General features: G+C 41.8%; 1 protein-coding gene across 9 annotated transcripts in view; it reads right to left on the bottom strand.

Annotated features, from left to right (window-relative positions):
• Positions 1-12,046, bottom strand: part of LOC105491446 (core-binding factor subunit beta) — a 79,626-nt gene that overhangs the window by 29,479 nt on the left and 38,101 nt on the right. For 6 of the 9 annotated variants that reach the window (XM_011757928.2, XM_011757926.2, XM_071084722.1 and 3 more), the window contains one exon: positions 8,513-8,629. The exons of the other annotated variants lie outside the window; for them this stretch is intronic. In XM_011757928.2, the coding sequence (XP_011756230.1) occupies positions 8,513-8,629 (117 nt within the window). The remainder of the gene's footprint in view (positions 1-8,512; positions 8,630-12,046) is intronic. 9 annotated transcript variants of the gene reach the window in all.

Here is a 12,046-nt window from a genome sequence, read left to right as displayed (position 1 = left end):
TCTCAGCTCACTGCAAGCTCCGCCTCCTGGGTTCACGCCATTCTCCTGCCTCAGCCTCCGAGTAGCTGGGACTACAGGCATGCACCACCATGCCCAGCTAATTTTTTGTATTTTTAGTAGAGGCGGGGTTTCACCATGTTAGCCAGGATGGTCTCAATCTCCTGACCTCGTGATCCGCCCGCCTCGGCCTCCCAAAGTGCTGGGATTACAGGTGTGAGCCACCGTGCCCGGCTAGTTTTCTTAATAGTTTGTAAATTATCTTAGATTTTCTAAGTACATGCATTTTCTACAAATAACAGTTTGGTGTTTTGTTTTGTTCTGTTTTGTTTTTAAGACGGAGTCTCGCTCTGTCGTCCAGGCTTGGAGTGCAATGGCAGGATCTCAGCTCACTGCAAGCTCCGCCTCCTGGGTTCACGCCATTCTCCTGCCTCAGCCTCCCAAGTAACTGGGACCACAGGTGTCCTCCATCATGCCCGGCTAATTTTTGTAGTTTTGGTTGAGAAAAGTTTCACCATGTTGGCCAGACTGGTCTCGAACTCCTTACCTCGGGTGATTTGACTGCCTCAGCTTTCCAAAGTGCTGGGATTACAGGCATGAACCATTGCGCCCGGCCTCATGTTTTTTGAGATGGAGTCTCACTCTGCTACCCAGGCTGGAGTGCAGTAGCACGATCTTGGCTCACTGCAACCTCCACCTCCTGGGTTTAAGTAATTCTCCCACTTCAGCCTCCTGAGTAGCTGGAACCACAGACACGCGCCGCTATGGCATATTTTTGAATTTTCAGTAGAGACGTGGTTTCACCAAGTTGGCCAGGCTGGTCTCGAACTCCTGACCTCAAGTGATCCACCTGTCTCAGCCTCTCAAGAGTGCAGGGATTACAGGTGTGACCCACCACACCTGGTCACATGTCTTCTGTTTCTTTTTGGGAAAAGAATCTTGGATGGAATTCCTATTTTTAACTGAAAATGATTTGATTCTGAAGTAACAGAACTTGGCAAAAATTTCAGAAGAATCATAAATAGAGACAGAATAATAAATAGAGACAGCTTCAACAGGTTTTTTTCTTATATCAAACTTGTCAAAGAAAGGTACTCTGGACAAAAGCAGAGACAATACCTGTGGAAATATTTCAGCTGAAATATATATACAATTTATCTTTCAAAAATGGAATTGACTCTCTTCCATTTAGCTTAGTTTACCAGATACTTCAGCATTTGTTAGAGAGTATTTTGTCAATTTTTTACATGTTTACAGACACTCAATTGAAGATGTCAACAGTTCCAAATTTACTAATTATAACATGCAATTCTGAAGCATATTGCAGGCACTTTTATGAAGAAAATAAAAGAGGCTAGATGCAGTGGCTCATGCCTATAATACCAGTGCTTTGGGAGGCTGAGGCAGGAGGATCATTTGAAGCCAGCAATTCAAGACCAGCCTGGCCAACATGGTAAGACCTTGTCTTTGCAAAAAATAAAAAAAACTTAGCCAAGCATGACAGGAGCTTGAAGCTGTAGTGAGCTGTCATTATACCACTGCACTCCGGCCTGAGCAACAGAGCAAGATTCTGTCACTAAAAAAAAAAAAAAGAAAAGAAAAAAGGGGCCGGACATGGTGGCTCACACCTGTAATCCCAGCATTTTGGGAGGCCGAGGTGGGTGGATCACCTGACATCAAGACCAGCCTTCAAGCCTGTAATCCCAGCACTTTGGGAGGCCGAGACGGGCGGATCACGAGGTCAGGAGATCGAGAGACGATCCCGGCTAACACGGTGAAACCCCGTCTCTACTAAAAAATACAAAAAAATAGCCGGGCGAGGTGGCAGGCGCCTGTAGTCCCAGCTACTCGGGAGGCTGAGGCAGGAGAATGGTGTAAACCCGGGAGGCGGAGCTTGCAGTGAGCTGAGATCCGGCCACTGCACTCCAGCCTGGGTGACAGAGCAAGACTCCGTCTCAAAAAAAAAAAAAAAAAAAAAAAAAAAAAAAAAAAAAAAAAAGACCAGCCTGATCAACATGGAGAAACCCATCTCTACCAAAAATACAAAATTAGCTGGGCATGGTGGCACATGTCTGTAATCCCAGCTACTCAGGAGGCTGAGGCAGGAGAATCACTTGAACCCAGGAGGCGGAGGTTGCGGTGAGCCCAGATTGTGCCATTGCACTCCAGCCTGGGCGACAAAGCAAGACTCTGTCTGAAAAAAAGGAAAAAGAAAAAAGAGAAGAAAAACAAGACCATATTGAAAAATCTATATATTCTTCAGAAAAATACTGGATACAGATATGAGACTAATAAAGTGCAAAAGTATCAAGACTAAGTATTCTGCTTATTAATCTTAATGTTCAGAAGATTAACATAAAGATGTAACTTTTATTTTGCGTTAATGTGTACATATTTTATTTAAAAACATTTTTGAAAGTGTTTTTTGAATGAAACAATTTTTCTAGGGCTAGCAATATAATAAAATCAATTTGTGGGTCAATAAATTTGTGGGTCAAAATGTTACATAATTTCAGTTATTTTAAACAAGACCTTCTTTTAGAAGTAATTCGGTGACAATAAGTAATATGGTCACTCTCATCCTATATCAAATTATATTAATTATGAATGATAAAATATTAACCATCAACTTAAGTAACTTTTCAAAAAACTGTTTTCTGGTTAATTTAGAAGAGTAATTTCTGCCTGTGTGATCAGCAGAGAGAAACAAAGCTGTGTTGGGACATGGAAGTGAGGCTGCCACCAGGCTCACTTGCTAGAGATCGGGCCTATTCCAGCCCAATGAAAGAGGGCTGAAATCCATGCTTTGTGATTTTACACTCTTACTACACAAGACAGACATCTGCAGAAGAGTGGAAACCCTAAGTATAAAATGCTGAAGTACAAGCAGTAACAAACAAGAGTCTTTGTTTAGGAACTGTACTGTATGCCAGATACTGTGCTAGGCATGGCCCTTTACATATGCTATCCCATTCAACAGCCCACAATTTTGTGGGCAGTATTATCCCATCTTAGGAAGGAGAAATCTGAGGCCTGGAGAGATTTAATAACTTGCCAGCATCACAAAGCTGGTGTTTTAGTCATCTCAGGATGCCATACTAAAATACCATAAATGGTGTGGATTAAACAACAGAAATTTATTTTCTCACATTTCTGGAGACCAGCAGTCCCAGATCAAGGTGCCAGCCAATTTGGTTCCCCATGAGGAACCTCCTTCTGGCTTGCAGACATCCATCTTCTCACTGTGTCCTCATATGGCAGAGAGAGAGCGAGCTCCTCCTGTCTGTTCTCATAAGGACACTAACCCTACTGGATCAGAGCCCCACTCTTATGCCTTTATCTAACCTTAATTACCTCCATAAATGCCCTATCTTCAAGTACAGTAACAACAGAATAGGGCTTCAACATATCAATTTGGGGATGGGATACATAAACATTCAGTCCATAAGAGCTAGTAAGTGATGGGGCCAGGATTCACATTATACGACTATGAACTTCTGCCCCTAGTATCTACATTTCATTCCCTCTTTACTTATATTATCTTGCAGATGACCTGGGGACAAGGAGAGCTACAGGGAAGTACTGATTGCTACCTAAATAGTTGGAGTCACCTGCTTTCAATTTTTTTATTATACACTGTATAACTCCTATTATCATAAGAATTATGTAACTCCGTTGTGATAGCAGTAAACTATCATAATAGATGGCACTTAATTTGTAATGATATAGTTCAATTTGGGGACTATGGAAATAAGGCTTGGAAAACTCCAAGTATAAAAAAATGTTAAAAATTTTAACCTATCATCTTAATAAAATACTTTAGTTTTTGTTGTTTGTTTTTGAGACAGGGTCTTGCTCTGTCACCCAGGCTGGAGTGCAGTGGTGCAACTCGGTTCATTGCAATCTCTGCCTCCTGGGTTCAAGCAACCATCCCACCTCAGCTTCCTGAGTAGCTGGGACTACAGGTGCACACCACCACAGTTGGCTAATTTTTTTCTTTTTTTGGTAGAGACAGGGTTTTGCCACATTGCCCAGGTTGGTCTCAAACTCCTGGGACCAAGCAATGCTCCTGCCTCTGCCTTCCCAAGTGTTGGAATTACAGTGTGAGCCACTGCACCTTGTCAAAATAATTCAGTTTTAAAAGTCAATCCAATCTGAATTTTCCTTATATAAATAAAGTCTGCTTTATCACTTCTTAATAGAAAATAGTCTTCTAGATTGCTGGTTATTATTTTTCTGCAAGAACTGGGAACTGATTAGCATTGTGGAAATCAAGGTAGAGCACAGATTCTTTATTTTTATGTTAGAGATGAAGGTCTCATTATGTTGCCTAGGCTGGGCTGGAACTCCTGGGATCAAGGGATCCTCCCGCCTCAGTCTCCCAAGTAGCTAGGACTACAGACATGTGCCACTGGGATGACCCGGGCCAGACCAAGGATTCTTTCTTAAGAATTTTCACTTTGAATCTTAAACTTTTCACTAGGAAGTTTTCGTTTTTTGATCCCCTTTAAAGAAAATTCTTACATTTCCATAAATAAAGAACTATATGGAAAGAGACAACAAAGAAACAACAAAGAGTTTCTTTATATTCCTGTTACTATTTTAACTTTGTTAAGAAGGTTAATATCAGGGAAACAATTAAAAGACATTAATATCTGCTAATAATCAGGTGCTTTTACATTTTCGTTGTTTTTAAAGAGACAATGACTCACTCTGTCACCCAGGCTTGAGTGCAGTGGTGCGATCATAGCTCACTGCAGCCTCAAACTCCTGGGCTCAAGTGATCCTCCCACCTCAGTCTCCCAAAGTGCTGGGATTACAGGTGTGAGCCACAGCACCCGATCTGCTTTTACATTTTCTTTCAGTGTTTTTAATATGTCACCCCACAACTTTCTGGCCTCCGTGATTTCAAAAGAAGTCAGCTGTTAATCTTTTTTTTTTTTTTTTTTTTTTTTTGAGATGGAGTCTCGCTCTGTCGCCCAGGCTGGAGTGCAGTGGCCTGATCTCAGCTCACTGCAAGCTCCGTCTCCCGGGTTCACGCCATTCTCCTGCCTCAGCCTCCCGAGTAGCTGGGACTACAGGCGCCCGCCACCTCGCCTGGCTAGTTTTTTGTAGTTTTAGTAGAGACGGGGTTTCACTGTGTTCACCAGGATGGTCTCGATCTCCTGACCTCGTGATCCACCCGTCTCGGCCTCCCAAAGTGCTGGGATTACAGGCTTGAGCCACCGCGCCCAGCCCAGCTGTTAATCTTACTGTGGTTCCTTTACATGTGAAGAATCCTCTTTCTTGCTGCTTTCATGATTCCTTGTCTTTCAACAGTTTATAATGTGACTAGGTATGGATTTCTGTTTATCCTACTTTGTCCACTGAGCTTCTTGGACAATGTAGATTAACATTTTTCATCAAATGTGAGAGTTTTTGGCTATTATTTCTTAAAATGTATCTTCAATCTCTTTCTTTCCTTTCCCAAACTTTCATTACATTTATGTTAATATGTGTACTGATGTCCCACAGGTCCCCAAAACTCTGTTCATTTTTTTTGTTCATATGTCAGCTCTTATCTGCCATTTAGTCTGTGAACTTTTTGTTACTACTATACTTTCCAACTCCAGAATTTCTTTCTTTCTTTCTTTTTTTTTTTTTTTTGAGATGAAGTCTTGCTCTGTTGCCCAGGCTGGAGCAGAGTGATGCGATCTTGGCTCGCTGCAACCTCTGCCTCCTGGGTTCAAGCTATTCTCCTAACTCAGCCTCCTGAGCAGTTCTGATGGCAGGCATATGCCACAACACCCAGCTTTTTTTTTTTTTTTTGAGATGGAGTTTCACTCTTGTTGCCCAGGCTGGAGTACAATGGTACAAACTCAGCTCACTGCAACCTCCACCTCCCGGGTTCAAGTGATTCTCGAGCCTCAGCCTCCTGAGTAGCTGGGATTACAGGCATGCGCCACCACGCCTGGCTAATTTTGTATTTTTAGTAGAGACAGGTTTCACCACGTTAGCCAGGCTGGTCTTTAATTCCTGACCTCAGGTGATCTGCCCGCCTTGGCCTCTCAAAAAGCGCTGGGATTATAGGAGTGAGCCACCGCACCCAGCCTCAACTCCAGAATTTCTATTTGATACTTCTTAATAATTTAGATCTGGGCCGGGCGCGGTGGCTCACACCTGTAATCCCAGCACTTTGGGAGGCCGAGGCGGGCGGATCACAAGGTCAGGAGATCGAGACCACGGTGAAACCCCGTCTCTACTAAAAATACAAAAATTAGCCGGGCGCAGTGGCGGGCGCCTGTAGTCCCAGCTACTCAGGAGGCTGAGGCAGGAGAATGGCGTAAACCCAGGAGGCGGAGCTTTCAGTGAGCCGAGATCGCGCCACTGCACTCCAGCCTGGGCGACAGAGCGAGACTCCGTCTCAAAAAACAAAACAAAACAAAATAATTTAGATCTGTTTATTGATATACTCTACTTGATGAGCCACTGCCATCATAATTTCCTTTAATATTAAAAGGAAAGAATTTTCCTTTAGTTCTTTGAGCATATTTACAATAACTACTTTGAAGTCTTTCTCACTAAGAACCAACATTTGCGCCCCCTCAAAGACAGTTTATATTGCTTGCTTTTTCCCCTTTGTATAAGTCGCATTTTCATATTTGCATGTCTCATAACTTTTTGTTGAAACCTAGACAATTTAGATAATATACTGTAGCAACTCTGATTTCTGATCCTTGCTTTCAGCTTGTTGTTGGCACTTGTTTGTTTACTGACTTGCCTGGACTAATTCTGAGGAGTCTGTTTTCCTCAGCAGTGTATAGCCTCTGATGTCACTGCTCAGTTTTTCTTTTTTTTTCTTTTCAGAGAAAGGATCTCACTCTGTTGCCCAGACTGCAGTGCATTGGCATGATCATAGTTCACTACTGCAGCCTTGAACTCCTGGACCCAAGCGATCCCTCCACCTCAGCGTCCTAAGTAGCTAGGACTACAGACACATACCACCAAACCTGGTTAATTTTTAAAACTGTGGAGATGGGGTCTCACCATGTTGCCCAGGCTGGTCTTTAACTCTTGGGCTCATGTGATCCTGCCATCTTGGCCTCCCCAAATGCTGGGATTATCAGCGGGAGTCACTGTGCACAGCTGTCTTTTTAAGTCTTGCTTTCTGGGGGGTTGTCCCTGGATCAGCATAGTTCAGCTGTCAGCCAATGATTGGTCAGAGGTTTTACACAAACACCTTGAGCCAGCAGACTTCCACCTTTTGTCACTGGACTTGTGTGTGGCTTGGGGAAATGCTTTCAAAGTTCAGGGAGTTTGTCAGTCTATTTTGTGTTCACCCAGGGAAAAGTAGCATGCAAGGGCCTTCTGTGTTCTCTTCAGAGCAGATGTAGCCTTGTACGTGCATACAGCTTTCTGGATGACATGAGTGTAATCTTACTAGGGTCTACTTTACCTATCTCTTTCCCTGAATCTCCCTGATAAATTTCTGGCTGGTCTGCCATTTCGTTGCTTTCTGCAACATTAGCTTTGCCAGATTGTTTGCAAATGAGACCTCTATCATTTTAAACAATATGCCTGGGCATGGATTTTTTTTTCCCAAGCCCTACTTTTAATAAAGTCAGCTCTCTTTGGCAGGACAACAGATCTATCAGTGCTCATGGCTTACCCTGCCTGCCCAGGAAGAACTTGAGGGACCACACAGCTGGGGAATGGGAGCAGCTCCTGACTAAAATGCCACAGTCACTGATCTTACTGAGATTCAATAGCTTCCATGAGGCCTTAAATGGGTGTGGTTTGTTGTTGTTGTTTTTGAGACAGACTTTTGTTCTGTTGCCCAGCCTGGAGTGCACTGGCACCATCTTGGCTCACCGCAATCTCTGCCTCCTGGGTTCGAGCGATTCTTGTGCCTCAATCTCCCAAGCAGCTGGGATTACAGGTGTGCACCACACCTGGATAATTTTTATATTTTTAGTAGAGACAGGGTTTCACCATGTTGGCCAGGCTGGTCTTGAAATCCTGACCTCAAGTCTCAGGTGATCTGTCTGCCTTGGCCTCCCAAAGTACTGGGATTATAGGTGTGAGCCACCACGTCCAGCTCTTTTTTTTTTTTTTTTTTTTAAACAATTTTTGTCAAGTTGTATCATTGCTTTCTGGGGAGAGGACTTGTTGAGCTCCTCACTCAAGCATTCCAAAAGCGCGGCTCCTACATTTTATTTTGAACTGCTTTTTCTTTTTTCCCTATTCATAATATTCTAGAGATCAAGAACAAATATTTTAAAGAACTACTTACTGGACTTTGGAGCCCCCCACTGAGCAGATACGAATAACCCATGAAATTTAGAACTGCTAAAGAAAAAAGTTTCCCAAAATCAGGATCAGAATTTGAGTCTCAACATTTTCAGGATTCCTCAATATTGCTTCAACATAATACTTTCTATACTTAAAGATTGGGTAAAATAGGTCCCCAGACAAAGGCAAGATTAGGGACTACAAATAAAGGGACCATGCTCAATAAAGCCTGACGTCACCCTACCTGGGCTCGCTCCTCATCAAACTCCAGACAGCCCATACCATCCAGTCTCTGGAGATCAATCCAGCCTTTCCAGATAACACAGACTCCATTCAGAATCATGGGAGCCTTCAAATACACCTAAGACACAGAAAAGGACGAAAATCATTGAAAAGCATCAGACACATGAAAATAAAAAGATTAAACTTACTTATATAAACTCTGTAGAAAAGATGAATAAAATTACGATTGATTGATTGACTGAGATGGAGTTTCGCTGTGCTCCCCAGGCTGGAATGCAGTGGCACGATCTCAATTCACTGCAACCTCTGCCTCCCAGGTTCAAGCAATTCTCCTGCCTCAGACTCCCCCCAAGTAGCTGGGATTACAGGTGCTCAAGCACCATGCGTGGCTAATTTTTTTTTTTTTTTGGTATTTTTAGTAGAGATGGGGTTTCACCATGTTGCCCAGGCTGGTCTCGAACTCCTGAGCTAGGCAATCCGCCCGCCTTGGCCTCCGAAAGTGCTAGGATTACAGGCATGAGCTACCACGCCTGGCCAGACACTTTGATTTTTGAATGTTGGGTAGAAAGATGGGAAACAATTGGAAGCCACCACCCGCTGAAGAGAGCATGCACTGCTTCCCTCAACGTGGGTTCCTGGAGCCATGCAGGATCAGGCTCTTGATATTCCCTTCAGTTTTATAAGCTATCTCATAGATTCCTGATAATTAATCTTTTTTTCTTTTTATTTTTTTGTCTTGTTAGCCAGAGTTGATTTCTACTGCGTTTAACCAAAGAACTTGAACTGGTATAATATTTACTATTATATCACGTTAAGTAGTATGTGGTTATCTTTAGGTGTCTATAAATAATTCGGAACAAAACACTGCTATCCTTTATATGGGATTATGAAATTTAATTCAAGTTATTTCACAGTCTTTTACTTATTTTTACTTTTCCCAATATGCAATAGTAAGCTGAATCAGTCTTTTAAATACAGTAGAAAAGTTATAAAGTCACAGGGTTTGACTACATGTAGTATGAATCATTGATCTCGAAACTGGTAAGTTAACCCAAAATCTACTTCTTTCAATTCCCTGTTGAAATTCTTAAATACTATAACAAAATCAACTAAGACAATAAGGCTAGGCACCAGTGGCTAATGCCTGTTATCCCAGTACTTTGTGAGGCCAAGGTGTGAGGATCACTTGAGGCCAGGAGTTCAAGACCTGCCTGGGCAACATAGAGAGACCTCACCTCTAAAAAGTTAAAAAATAAAAATAACAAAATGAATAAACTTAACCAAGCATCTTGAATTCTTAATGGAAATGTGTTTATTCCTTACACATAATACCTTTAGATAAGAAAATTAGCCAGACTTCCTATTGTTTCACATCCAACAAGTATATATGCTTATACATTAGAGAAATATCAAAAATGAGTATCCTAGGATATGGTAACATCTCAAGTCACTGACAAATATGTTCACTATACTTTATACACTGAGGTTTAAAAAAGTACCAACAAATTTTAAAAAGATCTTCAAAATTGCTGAAACCAAAAGTATCTCCCATCTGGTGAACCTTCAGCTTTATGATAAAACTCCTACATCCTGGCTAGGTGCAGTGGCTCACACCTGTAATCCCAATACTTCGGGAGGCCAAGGCGGGCGAATCACCTGAAGTCAGGAGTTTGAGACCAGCCTGGCCAACACGGCAAAACCCCATCTCTACTGAAAATACAAAAATTAGCCAGGCATGGTTGCAACCACAGCTATAATCCCAGCTACTCAGGAGGCTGAGGCAAGAGAACCACTTGAATTCGGGAGGCGGAGAGTGCAGTGAGCTGAGATAGTGCCACTGCACTCCAGTCTGGGTGACAGTGGAGACAAAAAAAAAAAAGAGAGAGGAAAAAAAAAAGAAAGAAAACTTCTGTTTCACATTTTAACTTTTCTTCTGGAAAAACAAAAAACAAACACACACAAAAAAACAGTTTCTTCACCATTCTTTTTCAAGTAAATAACTCTAGATTAAAAATTGCTTTAGGTATACATCATACCCAAATTTAGATCATTTTGATCACCAAATTAATTCTCATATTGGCTCAAAATACAATTGTTCCCAAAAGTATCCACCCAGAAAGGATGGTGCTAATTCTATTATCCTGAGGTGAATATTTTATTGTGATAAACAATATAAGAGAAATTTATTACAGGTTCTACAATCTTTCCACTCCTAATACTACACCATTCTAATAGTTACTTTTAAAAACATAATTTTAGAGCCGTGTGCGGTGGCTCATGCTTGTAATCCCAACACTTTGGGAGGCCAAGGCAGGTGGATCACAAGGTCAGGAGTTCGAGACCAGCCTGGCCAACAAAGTGAAACCCTGTCTCTACTAAAAACACAAAAATTAGCTGGGTATGGTGGCAGGCACCTGTAAACCCAGGTACTTGGGAGGCTGAGGCAGGAGAATCACTTGAACCCAGGAGGCAGAGATTGCAGTAAGCTGAGATGGTGCGACTACACTCCAGCCTGGGTGAAAAAGCTAGACTCTGTCTCAAAAACAAACAAACAAATAAACAAAACACATAATTTTAGGTGTTCTCTACCTCGTTTAACATGAGTTTCTGAATAAACCAGCATAGGTTAATATTTACTGCATTGGTTAATATTTACTGCATTGAACAAGATATTTTTAATGCAGAGGAAGCAGGAATTCTTCAGTGAGTTTTCAAAACTGCAGATTATCAAATATGTCTTTATTAACGAGGCTTTTCATTTACCTGCACCAAATGTATTTTCTTTGGGAAATCCAGTGCTTTGTGAGCTAAAATCTGACATTATTTATTACCTGTTTAATTACATAAAAATTTGTAAAATAGTTTCTCATTTTGAGGAAAAGCTGCAAGCATCTTTTTAAAAAACTCATTTCAGTAGTCTCTTCAGTCTCTTGGATTCTTTTTCTTTTAGAGATGTCTAATAAGAATAACTGACTGCCAATAATTATAAACACAATAAAAAATTACCTCTGAGATACCTTTGAAATAGTACTTATAGAATTTATGCCCTCTGGCAGGGCGCAGGGGCTTATGCCAGTAATCCTAGCCCTTTAGGAGGCCGAGGCAGGAGGTCAGGAGGTCAGGAGTTCAAGATCAGCCTGGCCAACATGGAGAAACCCCGTCTCTACTAAAAACAAAAAAATCAGCTGGGCATGGTGTGCGTGCCTGTAGTCTCAGCTACTAGGGAGGCTGATACAGGAGAAGCGCTTGAACCTGGGAGGCAGAGGTTGCGGTGAACTGAGGTCGCACCACTGCACTCTAGCCTGGGAGACAGAGTAAGACTCTGTCTCAAAAAAATAAATAAATAAATAAAAATTTATGCTTTCCTGGTACATATTTGTGTCATTCCCCTTCACTACTGAACCCAATCATTTCTGCTAAGGGCTGCAATGAACCACACTGAACCAATTTCTACTTATACTGGAAAATAACCAAAATACAAAAGGTTCCATTTCTCCTCCTATTTGGACCAAGGGAAATAGTCTTCAGTTACTAC

The sequence above is a fragment of the Macaca nemestrina genome, chromosome 18 (genome assembly GCF_043159975.1).
Source record: "Macaca nemestrina isolate mMacNem1 chromosome 18, mMacNem.hap1, whole genome shotgun sequence".
NCBI lineage: Eukaryota > Metazoa > Chordata > Mammalia > Primates > Cercopithecidae > Macaca > Macaca nemestrina.
This window is presented reverse-complemented; position numbering and strand designations above follow the sequence as displayed.